This window comes from Vigna angularis, chromosome 2 (assembly GCF_016808095.1).
Source record: "Vigna angularis cultivar LongXiaoDou No.4 chromosome 2, ASM1680809v1, whole genome shotgun sequence".
NCBI classification, from domain to species: domain Eukaryota; kingdom Viridiplantae; phylum Streptophyta; class Magnoliopsida; order Fabales; family Fabaceae; genus Vigna; species Vigna angularis.
Genome location: NC_068971.1, coordinates 35,608,994 through 35,626,992, shown reverse-complemented (window position 1 = coordinate 35,626,992; position 17,999 = coordinate 35,608,994). Strand labels below are relative to the sequence as shown.

The 17,999-nt window shown below is 28.9% G+C and overlaps 1 protein-coding gene across 1 annotated transcript; it reads right to left on the bottom strand.

The window, feature by feature from the left end:
• Positions 1-3,304: 3,304 nt before the first annotated feature.
• Positions 3,305-8,022, bottom strand: LOC108327999 (protein DETOXIFICATION 21). The gene is made up of 8 exons (XM_017561765.2): positions 7,647-8,022; positions 6,620-7,161; positions 6,342-6,428; positions 4,497-4,553; positions 4,172-4,410; positions 3,915-4,033; positions 3,750-3,836; positions 3,305-3,649 (listed from the first exon to the last, which is right to left on the bottom strand). The coding sequence occupies exons 1-8, from the start codon at positions 7,896-7,898 to the stop codon at positions 3,572-3,574; spliced, it is 1,461 nt and encodes a 486-aa protein (XP_017417254.1). The 5' UTR covers positions 7,899-8,022; the 3' UTR covers positions 3,305-3,571.
• Positions 8,023-17,999: the final 9,977 nt, after the last annotated feature.

The following is a 17,999-nucleotide window of genomic DNA, read 5'->3' as shown; positions in this document are numbered from 1 at the left end:
TACATTTTTAATAAATGCAATCAAGAAAAGAAAATTTTACCAAATGTATTAAATGGTGTCGTGAATTGTTCATTCTATCACATGAAATTATAATTGTTGGTAAATCTTGTAAAACCCTTGAAAATGACATTTTAAAAGTGATGATGGTTTAAAAATAGCAAGACACACTATCTCTCTAAAAACCACTTCTTTTTAGAATTCTTTAACTTCTATCTAGAAGTTCTTCTCTTGCGTTCATCTGTTTGAAGATCAGAGATCACCTGACCGATCCTTGCAACGAGATCTTCAAGTCTAGTCGATCAGTTTCTCAAAAAGAGGAAGTTAGTTTGTACTCTTTTTCTTTAATCTTGTCTCCTTTGCATGCAGATTATAATGTTTTTGCATATGTCATTTGAGTCTTCTAAAAGGCTCTTCGTTGATCCATGGTTCTAACAATATACCCTGATAATGTTTCTGTGAGTTGTAGGTGTAGATAGAGTTCCTTGAGTTGGTGGAGTCGTCTTAGCTCTTGTAAAGCAGTTGGGTCCTTTGTAAGGTAAGGGAAGCTAATTATCGCTTTTAATATTGAAAATGTTTAAATCAACTGTGTTGCATGCTTGATTTGGTTTGGAATTTATGAATTTGTATATGGAATGATTGAATGTGAATGTTTGTTAAATATTGCTTTTTTGATCACTTGAGTTGTGTTTAAAATTTTAATTTGTTGGAATTTGCTATTACTCCTTGATGTAGTCAATGGGTCGAGTTTGTACTGATTTCGGGTCTATTTTGAAGGTTTTGACTGGTGAAAATCTAAAAGAGATATTTTAGGAACAATGCACGACTCCAGCGCAGTGCAGGTTGTGGTGTTGATGATGATTCCAATGCGCAAACCCTTCCCCTTTGTAGACCGTGATGAACATTGTCACGATTCCAGCGCACCATAGGCCATGGTGTTGTTGACAATTCCAATGCTCAGCCCTTGCCCTTCGTAGATGGTGAACAATGTGCACGATTCTAGTGTAGTGTAGACCATGGTTTTGTTGACGATTCCAATGTGCATACCCTTCTCCTTTGTGGGTTCTTTAATAGTGTGCACGATTCTAGGTTAGTAAACATTGCATAATTATTAAAAACAAAATGAACTTTGAAATCATAGATAATCAATGTGTTCATGATAATTTGAATGATTCTTTGCACCAACCATAGAAGATATTGAGAATGGGGGTAAGGATTTTGATAGAAAAAGTAAGAGACCTAGGGTAACTACTTCAAAAGTTTGGAATCATTTTACAAAATTTGGTATTAAAGATGATGAAGAAAAGGTAAAATGTAATGCATGTTGTGTAGAGTATGTTGCTGGTGGTACAAAAAAAGGGACCTTAACAATGTTGTGTCATTTGTCAAAGTATTTGATCCTAAAGAAATTAAAAGACAATGACGTGGGGAAAATAAAATTTGATCATGCTGGGAAATTAAAATTTAGAGAAATTAACCAAAAACTTGTGGATGACTTTATTTCAATGGCTATTATTCAACATGGGATTCCATATAATTTTGTTGAATATAGTGGATTACAGAATTACTTCCATAAATGGTAGGCCGCCTAAGCTAGAACCACCTCTATAAGGATTTCAATTTGTCCATTCAACCATAAACCTTCATATTCTGTTGCATCCAATTATGTTCGAGTTTCCCTAGTGTTTGTGCTCACTAATTCAAGCTCTTCAAGCTTCTGGACAGAGTCATTACTTATGGATCATAATACTAAACTTCTACCAAAATAGGGGAGCCTATGTCAGACCCCTAGAAATATAAAAGACTAGTTCATCTTGACATTTCCTTTGTAGTTAGTGTGGTAAGTCAATTCCTTAATTTCTCATGTGAAGATCATTCTAATGTAGTTATGCATATATTAAAGTACATTAAAGGATCTCCTAAAAAAGGGTTATTATATGATTCTAATAACCATACAAGAGTGGTTTGTTATTATAATGATGATTAGGCAGAATCTCCTTCTAATAGAAGGTCCACATCCGGATATTGTGTCTTCATTGGTGGTAACTTGATCTCTTAAAAAGCAATAAACATAGTGTTGTGACAAGATCTAGTGCAGAAGCAAAATATAGAGCTAAGCCACTTGTGAGCTTGTTTGGCATAAGCAATTTCTTAGAGAGTTACAATTTGGAGATGTCACTCAAATGATGCTTATATGTGACAATCAGTCTGCTCTTCATATTAGTTCTAATCCCGACTTTTATGAAAGGACCAAAGACATTGAGGTTGACTATCATTTCATTCGAGAGAAGATTATATCTGGACATATCGAGACTAAGTTCGTTAATTCAAGTGATTAGTTAGGAGATATTTTCACTAAGTCTTTATAGAGGCCAAGAATTGATTATATTTGTAATAAGCTTGGTGTATACGATTTATATGCACCAGCTTGAGGTAGAGGGTTAGATATATTATCTTTATATTTTATCTTTAGTTAGTTTGTTATTATTTCTTATTTGTATTTTTAAGCTTAGCCCATATTTCTTCTATTATAAATAAAGGACATTGCGTGTATATTCAACACAAGAGAAAATAATTTCATACATAGTTTTCACTATATTCAACATCCACAAACTAAATAATACAAACAAAGTTAAAACCTCTATAATTGTCAAATTGAATAGTATACTAACCCAGAAAAAAGCTAGAAAAAATGGAGGTAATTTCTACAATAAAATAGTTGAAAACAAAGGAGGTTTTAAAACATCAAACAAAATAATAATCACTAATAAAAGAGGTTAAAACATTCCATATAAAAAAACCTTCACAATATAAATATGATATCAAAGGTCACATTAAACCTCTATAGATAAATTGTAACGACTCTAACTGTATAGGTAAAAAAACTCGTGCAAATTAATTTACGAAGAATAAAAACTCCTACAAATTGAAGAAAAAAAACCTCCATAGAATATCAATATTTTTGTCGTGAATGAAAGAATGTCAAATTTTTTAGTACTTAAGAAATCACAAAAAAATTAATAGGAATGTAATTTAAGTTTATCAAAAATTTGAAACTTAATTAAGTGTAAATATAATAATAATGAAAATAAAAATAAATAATAATAATAATAATAATAAACAAATTCTTCTTTGTATAGATCACTGTTGTTTATTTTAAACTTGTTTAAAGAATGTCTGAACAATTGCCATAAGAGACAAAAAAAATGGCTTTACAATTTGAGAAGGATTGGCTTATATAAAATCATGTTAGTGAAAGAATACAAATTATATGGAGAAAAGAAGTAAGTAGTCATAGACAACAGTATTCAATGAAATTCAAGTATCCTATCGAAGAAAATTTGCGTGTAGGAAATATACATCATCTGCCTTTCTCACACAGGCAACAAAAACAATATTACAAAACTGAATCCACGGTTAGATCCACTAATTTTGGATTTAACCATCATTATTAGTTATATAACCCTAACCAGTTTACCATATATTTAATTCAAGTAAAAGTAACGATTTAATTTTATTAAATAGTTATCAATTAGTGTTATATAACTAACACTGATGGTTAACATATCACATACTAACTGTTTGATGTAATTCTTTCATGATCAGCATTCACCTTCGACCACTTGCTAACTCGATTACGAGCTTTAATTACCTGTGCAGTGACATAATTGTTCATCCATCATGTGTATAAGTATAAGCTTTTAGGAGAAAATCTAGAATTAAGAATGATGAAGAGGAAATGAATGAAATACCTGGTCGTCCCAATTAGTTTTGTAGGTGATTATAATTAGCACTATAGTTTGAATAAATGTTCCAAACAACATTCCGATCCAAATACCCTAGGAAAGATGAAATGGGTTTTGTTAAAGAGATGAAACATGGATGAAATGCAAGATGAGAATGAGAAGAATACCAACCTTGACTTCCAAATGGAGAACTTTACCAAGCACCATTCCTACAGGAACACCTATGACATAATAACACCCTACGTTCACATATGCTACATAGCTTTGCCACCCTGCTCCGACTGCAACACCTGTTGAAATCATTTCATACTTCAACATCAACATTTTGTATAACTTTTGTTTCTCTGTCTACATTTCAGTATTCAATTTTTATATTTGATCATATCAGAGAACTCCAGTGTTAAACAAAATCTTACACCAAAAAGTACCTGAGAGTACAGGTTGCACACTGTTGAGAAGAATGGAGATTGCCAACAAAGGTGACAAGTCACCGACAGCATCGGCCACCTCTTTACTTGAGGTAAATACGTAGGCAAGTTTTTCCCTTAAAAATAAGAAGAATAAGAAGAGAACGAATCCAATGGCTAAGGATGTAAGCACTGACACCAGTATGGCGAATTTTGCAGCTTTGGAGCTTCCTTTTCCAAGCTCGTTTCCCACTCGAACACTGCAAATCACGAAAGATGAAGTTAATATTTCACGGTATACAAACGACAGAAGAATAGAGAGTGTTTGATCTGAACACAAGATTACCTTGCAGCAGCCATGAAACCAAGTGATATCATCAATTCCCATCCGCTAATATTGAGGCTGTAAAAAATGAAAATTAATCTTAAGAAATGAAGGAGAAAAGATCTTTGTGCATTAGGCCAACCCAGCCAAATATCAAAGGTGGATGCAATATATGAATTGTTATGAAAGAACTCATAAAAATATGAATCCAATCCATATATATAAGAAATTTACAGTCTCCAACTTAAAACTTTAAAACTGAGTTTTCTTTCTTAGTTGCAACTTTCTTATTTATATTTAATGCCAGACATAAACACTTAAGGAGAGATTCAAACTCACACTTATAGACTTGTCAAATTGGCATGTATTATATGATTTGAACTTAATTCACATTGCTTGAGATTTAGAAAGTTCACATAGCCAAAACAATCTTTTATTAAAAACATCTATACGATCAAATATCCATAAAATCTTATAAGCTAATGTCAATTTATGGGCTTCCTTTGAACAGATAGACTATTTTATTCCTAATAATATTTTAAAATTTTCTGATTAAGTTAATATATTAGTCAAACTTATGTAGTAACTCAATCATATCCACTATAGTCATGCATTCCTTAATTAAATTATGTAATTGTATTAATAGTTTCTTATTTCTTTTAATTTTATAATTAAAATTGTGTGTATTTTTATTCAATTTTGATATAAAAAAATGTTTATATTATATTAACACTATTTTATAAAAATAATAACTTATTTTATTTTTTTATGAAATACACTTATTATATTTTAGATGTCAAAACTAAAAATAAGTTAAAAGCTTATTTATACATATTATTTTTAAATAGTTTATCAAAGAATTAAAAGAAAATGTGCTATTATAATTGTATCCAAATATAAGTGATTTCTAAACTTAAAAAATGACTTACTTTGAACAATTTTTTTTTAAATTACCGTACTTTTAAACTTAAACAAAGTCAACATATATTATATTTTTAACTTTTTAAAATAATAAAATTATATATCTAATTAAAATTAAAAAAATATTTTGAATAGTTTTTATAAAATCTAATATTTATATATTCTTGAGGAATAATGTTCTTTAAAAATAATAGATTAGAAGCAAATATACATTAATATTCATTTTTTAAATCTTTACAAAATAATCATTATACTAATTTCTATTTGAAATTACCTCTTTTTTTATTAGATAATAAAAAACTATTATTGTACAATAAAATTCTTAAACTATAATTTTTTTTTAATATTCAACATTGTAAAATATGTTTGGAGTGAAAAAAAATATTAAAAAAATATCACGTGAAAATTGCTGGACAAATAATATTGCAAAGCAAATGAAAAAATAATTAAAAATTGATTAAAAATGAATTAATTTAGTTTTTGGAGGTTAACCATCCCAACCCTGCCAAATCTACTTTAGGAGGAATTTTGGAGGCTGAAACATTTAAAAAACTCCTAGTAAAAACAAATAGGACTTAAATTTTAAGAGGATTCAGGTTAGCCCATGAATTAGGAATTCAAAGGACAGCTCTAGGCACTTCTATCCTTAATAATTTTATCCAACTTACAAAAGAGATCGACACCATCTAATGCATTACCTTAAGAAAATAAATGTATGACTCTTATTTTTTATATAACGTTAAACTTTTTCATTTTCTCAATTTTACTCTCACATTTGAATTTCTATTTTTTTTAATAATCCTTTATTACTATATAAAGTTGATACAAACTCTCGAAATAAAGCAAATCTCATTCCCTATTTGATTAGTGTATTCGTGAATTCAGATGAAGCTCATCCTATAAATAATGCTTGATAAAGAAGTGTGAGACAAGGAAAAAGGATACCATATCGATAGAGCATCAATTTGGACCTCTGCATTTGTCAAGTTGCCCGTCAGAAGAACCAATATTGTGCTGTACCACAGCTCAAGACTGTAAAGCAAACCACAGCTTCACATGTTAGGAAGGCATATATAAATTGTTTAAGATTATTTAATTTGAGGATAAAAGGTCAAATTGAAATGTAGACAACCAAAACTATGTTTTGAACAAATAAGGAAAAGTTAATTTATATAGCATTTCTAAAGAGCTTAACCCATTAAATGATAAAAAAGAAAGCTCACCATAACATGACCCCAGATGAGAGGGAAAGCTTGACAACAGGCCAAAGATCTTTAAATGCTAAAAATGAGAAGCCTTTCCATGTATCAGAGCACCAGCCACAGGTAATAAATATTAGTTGGCCAATGTTAGTAACCCAAAATGCCACACTTGTTGAAATCATTGCGCCGGCAATTCCAATGTTAAATTGTATTGTCAATAGCCAAGACAGTAACACATGAATAGCTATTGACATAGCTGCCAAGAATGCTATAAGGACATTCTTGCTTTGAGATTGCAGAAACATTTGGGTGGTGAAGGAAAAAATAAAAGCAAATAAGACAGGAATTGACAAAAGAGAAATGGTTTCCGCAACTTGTGCTATGTTCTCATCTTGGCCTAGGAGCCTCAAAATTGGGCCTGTGAAGAAGAACAACGGAAGAAGACAGATTGCAGTTGAGCATAACACTATCCATGATCTCTGAAGATACACTCCCATCATACTATATTCTTTTGCCCCAAATGCTTGTCCACAAAGTGTTGATAATGCACTCGCCATTCCCAACTGCAGTTCCCAGTTAACAGATACAAATAACTCAACTTACTCTCATCAAATTTTATTTTCTAATGCCCTTTGTTAAAATGTTTACTGTAAACCATTACTCTAAAATCAATATTCATAACATAACCAAAAGCAAAAAACAAGAAATCCTTAATTTATTCATTCATAGAGCACAAGACAGGTCAGATGTATGTATAAAAGCCAAGATTCTTCTCACGAATGTTTTTTCCACAAAGCAATTAATCTTTCCGGTTTTAGAAACAGGTATATTTTATTGTCTAATCCATCTTTTCTTAGAATTTATTTAAAAGTAAGAGATGGTTATTAATAATAAACTTCAGATAAATTATAAACATTTAACAATATAGTCCCAATAAAGAACATATACAATTAGTTAACATTTGATCAAAACTAACAGAGTGATTACGCTATTAAGTAAATATTCATGCAGAAAAATAGATAATTAGTGGCACAGACCAAAAACGTACCAGAATACCATTCGCAAAACGTATGAGAACAGTGTAAACAAGAGCAAAAGCAGCGAGTTCTCGTGAACCGATATGACCAACAAAAGCCTGGCTTATAACATTGATACCGAAGGTGGAGAACCTAGTGAATATGGCTGGTGCTGCCACTATCCACATCAACTTGCTCTCATTCCACACCCTCTTCACCAGTGACGATTCCTCTTCTGATGTTTGCTCTTTGATCAACAACTTTTGCTGTTGATCTCCCTCCATTTCCTTGGTTTGGTTGAAGAGGCTATGCTTGGTAGTGTAAGGAAGAACTAAGGGAGTGAGTATATAGCCTTCAACTTTTCGTTTTATTTATACAAAGTCTTCGCGTGACTTCGACAAAACCAGCCTATGTCAGCTCGTGCAAGATGAGCTAATTAACCTCTGAAAAATTGTTACAGAGACCAAAAACTTAAAAGGTTTTAACTGATACCGCGTAGCGTCGTTGTCGAGTCATAAATTTTAGGCTACGTACGTGTTTGATGCAGGCGCCACTGGAACACATGCGACGTGTAAGCCATTTATGCATAGAATAGTTTTTCTTATCACACGACAACCCATACTATAATAATGGTAAAAACAAGAGAAGGAAGACGTCATAAGGCTGAACTATATATTGCCTGTTTTGTTACTGTTTTATAATTTTATCCTTTGAGATAATACCTTATAATTAACTTAACGCTATCAAGACAGGCAAAAGTTTAAATGTTTTGTAAAAGTGTTATATTTATTATTAAATTAAATATTTTCTTGATCATGAACATAAGTACAATAACAGGTTTTGGTTGAATGGATAAGAAGGATTTTACGTGGATCTTTAAGAACCTATTATTCTTATCAACATATTTTTCAGACCTAGTTTGGTGGGAAGAAAGGCAGATAGGAATAGCTTGAAAGTGGAAATACTGGTAAGTTGAGAAATGAATAAATGAAAATATTTAAAAAAAAAATGGGATTGATTGGGTATTTTCTGACAAAACAGGAAAATATTGCGAAAAGTCCACCTGACAATAATTTAATACTCAACTTTTGTGTAATCTAATTAATTATATTATAAACACTTTAGTTTTTTATATAAAACTCTATTATTAAATCAATATTTTTAATCGTTTTTTCTTTCTATAACTTTTTAATGTTATTAAATAATAATATTAGTAATAAATAATATCACTAATGAAAATAAATAATTAGTAGTGATAGAAAAATATTCATAATACATAAATTAAATACGATGAAAAATATTTTTATTTTACTTATTTTTAATTAAATCGTTTTTAATTTTTAATTTTTAATTTATATTTTTTAAGCAAACCATCTATATTTACTATTCATTTTTATTTTGCTCTTTTATTATTCCGGCTGTTTTTCTTTTTCTTGGACAGAGCGAGTGGGTCCAGACCATAAATGTTCGGAGAAGTATGGAAGATGGCACAATTAATTTTGGCTAATATTTTAGAAATATTTGGCTGTTACTAAAATAAGTTCTTTTCATTATTTACGTTTCTTTACCTTGTTCTCGTTTTTAAAAAAAACTTCAGTACTTAAGTTTCGTATTTTATTTTTTTTCGTTTAATAGTATTTTTCATTTAATTTAATGTTTTCTTATTCAATTTTTATGATTCATAAATATTTTTAAAAAATTCAATGTGATATTTTGTTCTATCAACTTTAACTTTATTTATCTTATTTTGTTGTTGAGATTAGATAATAAACACGTAAAAAGAAAAAAAGAAATGATTATATTAGTGGATGTCAATTCATAATCTTTTAAGTGATATTAATATTAATCTAATGAAAAGAATCACATTCAGTTTTTTTTAGAAATATTATAATCACATTTAATTTTTTTAAAAGATATAGAAACCTTGAGTAAAAAAATTAAATCAAGACTATAAAGAAAAAAAAATGTTATTAAGCCTCACTGATTTTACCATACTTCTATCGGGCAAGTTTAAACAAAATGACGTTGTTTGCTAAAATGTAAATGTGCTACCACTAAAAAAGCAATTTTTTAGCGGTTTTAATTAACTCAATTTCATTTCCTTATAAGACGGAGATTTTATATTAATTATGTATTATAGTTTGTTCTTATATTAATTATGTATTACAATTTGATTTCACATCAATTATGTATTATAATTTGATCTTATATTAATTATGTAAAATGTTTAGCTTACTTATTTTATTCACATAGTACAGAAATTAAGTTTTATATCGGTTATTTATAAACCTATTACATCGACTTTAGATTTTATGTAGATATTAATAATGCAATAAATTTATCACTTTTTACATCAGATACGAAACCATCAATTTAACATATGGTATTAGAAAAATAAATAAATACATTTCACTGCTCGCGCTTGCCATCTTTGTCAATTATAATATATGCAATATCCACTAGGCATCATTGTCAATTACAATATATTGTTTTTGCAATATGAACCAAACAGAATAGCAATCCGGCTAACCTTAAGCCAAGATCCATCCAAATATTTTCAACAAGAATCCATAGTTAAGCACTTATAAAGGATAGTCTTTAACATAAGATAATCAACACAAATTTTTAACATTTAAATAATATATATTAATTTCGCTAACCATTTTCACTCTAAGCCTTTTAACATGAATAAGAATCTTTATGCCAACTACGACTTAATGAAGCAGCAGTCGCAAAAAGCAAAGCCGTAAAAATCTAAAAAATACACTGGTATTTTAAAAGATTGAATATTTTATTTTAAATTAATTCAATAATATAAATAAGAATTTCTTAAAATTGTTTCATTATTTAAAATACAAATCATCTCTCTAGAATTCGTTTTTTGAGTTTCTCTACCTTCTCTCTAAGATATCTGACTCTTGAATCATCTGTTTGACAATCAGGAAGTGTTTAGGAGATCACAACAGTGTAATTTTCATTCCTTTTCGATCAATTTCTGGTTTAGAGCAAGTAAGTTTCTATCTCTTTTTTTCTTTCAGTTTTTTGTCCCTGATCATGCTTAGGAACCCCTTCGCATGTGTCATTAGTCTTCTATTCCTGGTTCTTTGTTAATCTGAAGTCCTAAGGACTCACTTCGATCACAATTTGGTGATTTGTAGGCATTTCTATAGTTCCTTTTGTTTGAAGCAATGAGTGTTTGTGTTTAAAGGTGGTAGCGAGTCTGTTTAAGGTAAGGGAGCTAATAACTTTCTTGATGCTCTTATAATTTGATGATTTTAGAAGAATATGTTGAATTGTATTAGAATGTGGAATGTTTAATTAACTTAGTAGAAATTACAATTTGAATTATTTTCTTTGTTCATTAGTGCATGATATGGATATGAATGTGTTGGTTGGTGATGTTATAATGGACCTTGATTGATGGATTGGTTGTGATTGTGAAATTAATAATGATGTGTGCTTGAGGTATGAGGAAAGGAAAATGTTAAGCTAGGTTATAAGTAAATTTTTGGTTTAAAAATGAGGTTTCACTAGGTGACTTATTAAAATAATGGGCTAGATGAAGAGATTGTGTTTTAGGAACTATTTTGTTGATATTTGAAACTTAATTGGATGATGAATGTGCAAAGAATTGGTGTAAAAGTATAAAGTAAACAATAAGTAGTCTATTGAAGTGAAATTTTGTTTAATTTAGGGGTTTTAGGTAGTAAGATTTTGATTTGGAAGGTTTCAGGTAGGTTTGAGTGTTTGGGGTCTATTTTCTCATGTGACTTATTCAGACCCCTAAGTGGCTTAGTGATGAGCCAAAACTTGTAAAATTGAATCATGACCTAAAGAGTAGAACTTTAGTTGTTTTAAGTTGGGAATTCTTAAGATTTTGGTTCGAACTTGGTTATTGTTGAGGTATAAACACGTGGACAGGTCAATATGGAAGTAGAACATCAAATGAAATTGGTAGAAATTGGTAGAGTGGCTTGAAATAGGAAATGGTATGTGGAAAGGGTGCAAATTCTACATAATTGGTATTCTGCAGAATTGTGCAGAGTCGCTAGGCGAGTTGGGGGCTCACTGGGCGAGTTTTTAGAGGGTTTTGGTAGTGGGTTTCATAGGCTAGGCGAGCCAGCTCGCTAGGCATGTGGAGCTCACTGTTTATGCTCTAGCTAGGCGAGTGGTTTAGCTTGCTGGGCGAGTTTTGGGGGTCTTGGAAAATGATTTCTTTGGGTTGGGCGAGCTCCCTCGTTATTTTAGGCTCTCGGTGAGTGAGTGAGTTCAAGTTGTTGTATGTATTTTGACTTCTCTTTCCTTTTATGGTTGAGTTTTTGATGAAAGAATGTTATGCCAATTGCTCAATAGTGTGATTTTAAATAATGTGATGGTATGAACATTGTGATTAGACTACATATGGTTTGGAAAGAATTTCTAAGGTGAATTGAATTGTGATTGAATAGTATTTTAGACTATTTATTTAGCATGTTACAAAAGTAGATCTAGTGATGACAATGATGAGTATAGCAGATTTAGTGCGATGGTGATGAGCAGAGCAAATCCAACAATGACAACGATGAGCAAAGCAAATTTAGCAGTAGCAGCAACAAGCGGAACTAATCCAACAATGACGGTGACAATCAGACATTACAAAAAAACAAGTATTATCGATGATTAAATTCGTCGAAAACGTAAAAAATTTTCCATTAATAACTTTTTTCTGACGGATTATCGATGGACTCAAATTTGTCGATGATAATGCAGTCGATAATATTTATCGAGAAAAACTTATATTTGTCGGTAATTACTGACAGAAAAATCCATCAATAAATACAAAAAAAATTTATCGATAACTATCGACAGAAATATCTGTCGTGAACATAACCAAAATTTGTCGATAATTATCGATGGATAAATTTGTCTATAAATACTACGATCTTGTTCATCTTCTTCTTTTTTTCCCCTTCTTCATCTTTCTCAGTTTTTCATTTTTTTATCAATGTCTTCCTTCATTCCTAAACCAAAACAAAAACACATCTTAATTCCGAAACCAAAATCAAAAACTCAAGTTAGGTACCCTTATCGTTTTAGAAATCCCAAAATTGGAAAAATCCCTAATCTGTTTTCTGAACAATCATATTTTATGCAAGTTTTAAAACCCATATGTGGCCAACCATCATCTATGTTGTTCTTTCGTCATTCCCAAGCAGCTTCTTATGGTTTCACATAAAGGAAATGATGGTGAGCAACCAATAGTGTCAAACAAAGCTTTAAGATAAAAACAAAAATTCAAAAATGAATATGAAGAGGAAGGAAGTTGCATTGTGAGAGAAGATTTGAGGCATCGAAAATGGAAATAAAAGTATTGAAGAAAAATAAAGAAGTGTGGGTTAAGTTGGTGTGAAAGAGTCTTTTAACCCAATGTTACATCGGTTTTAATTACAATCGATGTAATGTAAGTTTCTTTTATTATGAAGTTATCACCACATTTTTATTACATAATTTTTAATTAAAAATTATATAATATATTGTTATTAAAAGGTAATTTTGCATTAATGAAATTAATTTAATTTTATTTATAGTTGATTTGAGATTTTCCATACATTTGTATTTATATGTTGAACATAGAATAAATATTTGTAAGTGGTTTAACTATTGTCAAAATAGGTGATTCGATCCAGTCTAACCCACTACGGGTTGGTAACTTAGTGAGTCAATTCAATCTGACTCATTTATTAATGAATCAAAAAAATTTGAATATCACCTAGTCTATCACAGGTTTGTGGGTTAAATGAGTTGGTTCACTGACTTACTTAATTATAAATATTTTTTTTCAAAAAAAAATAACAATGTTTTTTTTTAATTCAAATATAAATAAATTTCCATCCAAAATAATGTTAAATTTCAAAGAAAATTCAAAATTAAAAAAATAATACAATACAATCCAAATACAATCTAAAATCATTTTAAACTTCAAATATAATACGAAAGCAAGCACAAAAAGCAAAACAACTAAGTATCTAAAATTGATAATTTTTGTGTCACTTATCCATCTATAAGATTAGAGTCTTGAATGGATATATCCATAATATTTTGCTCTCTTGAAGCATATTCTTTTTTATGCTCATCTACGATATAATAAAAAAGAGTGTTAACTAATAATATTAAAACACAAAGTAATAATTAAGTAGGTTGGTGATTCAATCCAGCTCACAACCGATTTAACCCAGATGAAACATATTCTTAGTGGATTGGACTTTAAAATTGACTTGTATCAAAATTTCAATATTTTTCCAATACAATTTGACTCAAATCCGTAATGAACTAAGTTAATTCACGATTTTCAACCTATTTTAATAGCATTAGGTTTAACAAAAAAAAGTAATAATTGTAATATAATAATTATAAAATTTCACTCATATAAACCATAATATTATATTTATGAATGAAATTATGACTAACTTCATCTCACAAGATTATATAATTAAAATTACATCTCACTCAAATATTATAATCTAACTTTATTTTAAGTTATTGTAAAATATCCAACAAGACACGTTTAACTTGTTTTCAAAGTAAGGAAAATTAAAGGTGGAAGGTTGAATGACGGTTTTAAGGTATTTGTTTGAAAAATGACATTTTAATAAGGTGCAAGATTTTTTTATTAAGGGTTTGACAAATAAGAGGGATAATACGCGAGGAATTTTCATAACCATGTGTTTTAATCAATGTTTTACATTTTAGAGCGAGATCTGATAGTGAAAGTAATGAATATTTTATATATGAACATTTATTGTGAGTTGAAAGTTAAGTCCTTAACTTTAAAGAGATTTTTTAATATTTTAAAGTAAGTTTAAACTCGGTTTTCGTATGTGTGTTAAAAAAAAACTAATTATGTCATTTCTTTTAAGTTTAAATGTGATGACGTGGTGCATATGTATACATCTTATATCGCGTGGAATTTTTTATTTAATTTGTTATTAATTTTTGTAAAATTATATTATTTAATTGTTGAGATTAAAATTTTTTTCATATTAGAGATTAGGGTTCGCGAATGGATTTGGGCTTTGATTACTTTCATCTCCACATGAAATATCATCGACCTTATGAAGAGGAGGAAGCCAATGGCAATGAGGAGAAGGTTGGAGAAGGAATCGGAGGTCTTGATAAGGAGCTGATCGTGCGGCGTCGATCCCAAGAGCTTGGTGGCGGTCTGGACTCCGTGTAGAACATCATCAGCGTCCCGCACGTGACCGCTATGAGCGAGTGCAGGATGCAGATTGGGGAAATTCTTCAGATTGCTACAGCGCCTTGGCCATTCACAAGAAAATCTTTTGGTCGCAAAGGTTCTCTATCGGATGCACCTGGCAACTTTGATTCGTACCAAGGAATCAGATCTGAAAAGAGTTAACCATAGTAGCAGTAGAGCCCGAGAAATAGTAAGTGAACAGGAAGCTATTGGCATGCCTCAATTGGATTTCTCTTGCCGAATACATGTCCTTGGTAAATCAGGAGTCGGTAAAAGTGCTACCATAAATTCTATATGGTCAAGCAAAAACCATTACAGGCGCATTTCAACCAGCTACTAATCGCATCCAAGAAGTTGTGGGCAATGTCAATGGTCTTAACATAACATTCATTTTGTATGCGTTGATATAACTCTGCAATGATCATTCTTTGAACATCCTTTGAACGTGAGATTCTCTAAATCAAACATTGGATAGAGGTAATACTGTCGAGTAGTTAGGTTAGTTTAGTAAAATCTTATGTATAGTTTTGAATCTCCTATAATATGTATATAAAATTTTAAATTTATATTTGTTTTTGGATGACTGTAAAAATATCACTTTATATTTTAAATAAATAATTATATTACTTTATCTTGTATGTAGTTTCTTTTTAATATAGTTTATACTATATATTTTACTATGTTACAGTTTTTTTTTGTATAAAGAAAATTGAAGGGACTAAAATTTCCTTAAATAATAAAGAAGCTCCGCCTATTGGAATAATATAATTTACAAAAATTATAGTATTTTTATCTTCCAACGAATAATATATATATATATATATATATATATATATATATATATATATATATATATATATATATATATATATATATATATATATATATATATATATATACCGTTCAATTGTTCTAAATATAATTAAATAACCTTTTAAAAAAATAAAAAATCATAACAACATAATATTGTTAAGGATTTAATATTAATAGGATATATATTTCATTTTCTCCCTCATCAAATCTAAAAGAAATATATTTATAAAAATTTCAAATTAAAGTATTAAATAATAATTAGATAAATATAAAATAATTATAACAAAACAAAAGTATCAAATATGTATCCTAAAAATAAGTCATGATACTAAGGATATAATCAAAGTTAATATAAATTTTATAAATTATTTAATAAACTATAGATGTTTTAATAATTTAAAAGGAAAAGGAGTATCACAACCATGAATATAGAAATGAGAATAAGATAAATATATACATATTCATTAAACAAATTGTAATTGATCATAGTGCTAATTATCCATTTATAAGTATATTAATAATCGATTAAATTAAATTGTTCATTAAAGTTTTTATTAACCAATATTAAAAAATCATTAATTACTTTAAAAAATAGTGAGAATTTATGCTTCTTAACACACATTCATTTGTAAAAGCTTATAATATAAAATACAATTGTTAATGGTACTTGGTCGTTTTCTAAAGTTAAAGGGAACTTAAGTAAGCATTTTCCTCCTTTTTAAAATGTATTATCGCATGTTTTTAGAGTTAAGAAGTGCATGAAAATGTATTTTGCCCGTAGTGAAATTTGCATGTCTTTTAATCAAACACGGGATCTTATGTTCCAAAGCCTTATAATTTTCACATTTACGAATTATTTATTGATTTATACATGAGAAATTCTTGTATATCTTTTTTAAAACTTTATAAATTGATTATGAACTATTCAATTCCTCTTATACTTCACTTCTTTACTAACACGCACACACACACAAAGCTTTTTATGTATGATATTTTTACTTTTTTATATTGCATAAATGTTAGACGTAAATTTGTATTTGACGTAATAAAGTTAGACATTAATTTTAACCTATTTTTTCTCTAATTTAGTGACAAAATTTATCTCTATTATGAGATGAACAGGCGTAAATTTATATCTATATTATGACATGAATGAACATAAATTTAGATCTGTTTAGGTATCAATAAATGTAAATTTACATGTCATAACAAACTTAAATTTTGCAATTTCTTTTTGTTTAAAATTTAGTTGGTTTTTATATGAAACTAAAACTTGAAAACTAGAAAATTTTCCAGAACAACATATATATTTCACATATAATGTTTATAGTACACTTTAGAAAATCAAAATAAATATATAATGAATAAAAAAATAACTAACTTAAAAGAAAAAATTATTTAAAACTTAATCTTCTATTACTAAATGTTTGAAAAGGTAACTTGTTCACTATCATGTCACTCTTTTATATGTGTGCGAGATCATCAAAGACCTAAAACAATGATACAATGTTATCATGTATAGAGTTCATCAAACCATACAATTCAAAAACAAGTGTTTACATACCTTTCTCTAGTTTTGAATTACTCATGTCTAATGATTGTTTTAATCCAATGCATGATATAATATTCATATTTGAAAGAACTATTCTACCTATTACACTAAAATAAAAAAAAAGAAAAATTAATATCATATAAATTAACTTCTATACAAAATAATTAATTTTAGGCCTGATTTCAAACCTTAGGAGTTAAATTTTGGATTTGTCTGTCTCCTATGCAATAACAGGTCTTTTACGGCCACAACTCTTATTAAATTGAAAATGTGTTAGTTACAATTTTTATATACTAATTAGATGTTATGAAAGCTGTAACATTACCAATGTAGAAAATTCTTTATTTCGAAGTTGAGTTTCTTATGAATGGAACAAAATAAAACAATTAGGGATTCTTCAGGAATCATGACTATTAATTAACAATCAGACTTACAATGAAAGAGAAATGGTTATTTGAGTAATTACCTTAACTAAAAATTTTTGACTAAAAATTTTCATACACCTCTTACCAACCTAGGTCCACGTCATTGTGTCCATATACCTAATGTTGTATTTGGATTTAAAGATAGATTTGAGGTAGTGGATTTGAAGCGAAAATGAGGTAAATGTGAGGGTGTTTGGATTAAGGAAAAGATATTGTGAAATGATGATATTTGAGATGTAAGTTTATAAAAGTTTGTGAGTGGTGTAATGGGTCTGATAAGTGAAAAAAAATGTTTTAATAGATGAAATTGTAACATAAAATTATAAACTAAAGTTAAAATAAATTATAAATTAAAAAATAA

Bases quoted from the DNA above. Each gene is read 5' to 3' on its own strand.
- LOC108327999 (XM_017561765.2), bottom strand. From the start codon at position 7,898: ATGGAGGGAGATCAACAGCAAAAGTTGTTGATCAAAGAGCAAACATCA. The intron at 4,034-4,171 runs GTACTTTTTGGT...TGATTTCAACAG, and splicing joins TGTGCAACCTGTACTCTCAG to GTGTTGCAGTCGGAGCAGGG. The intron at 3,837-3,914 runs GTTGGTATTCTT...CATCTTTCCTAG, and splicing joins TTCTCCATTTGGAAGTCAAG to GGTATTTGGATCGGAATGTT.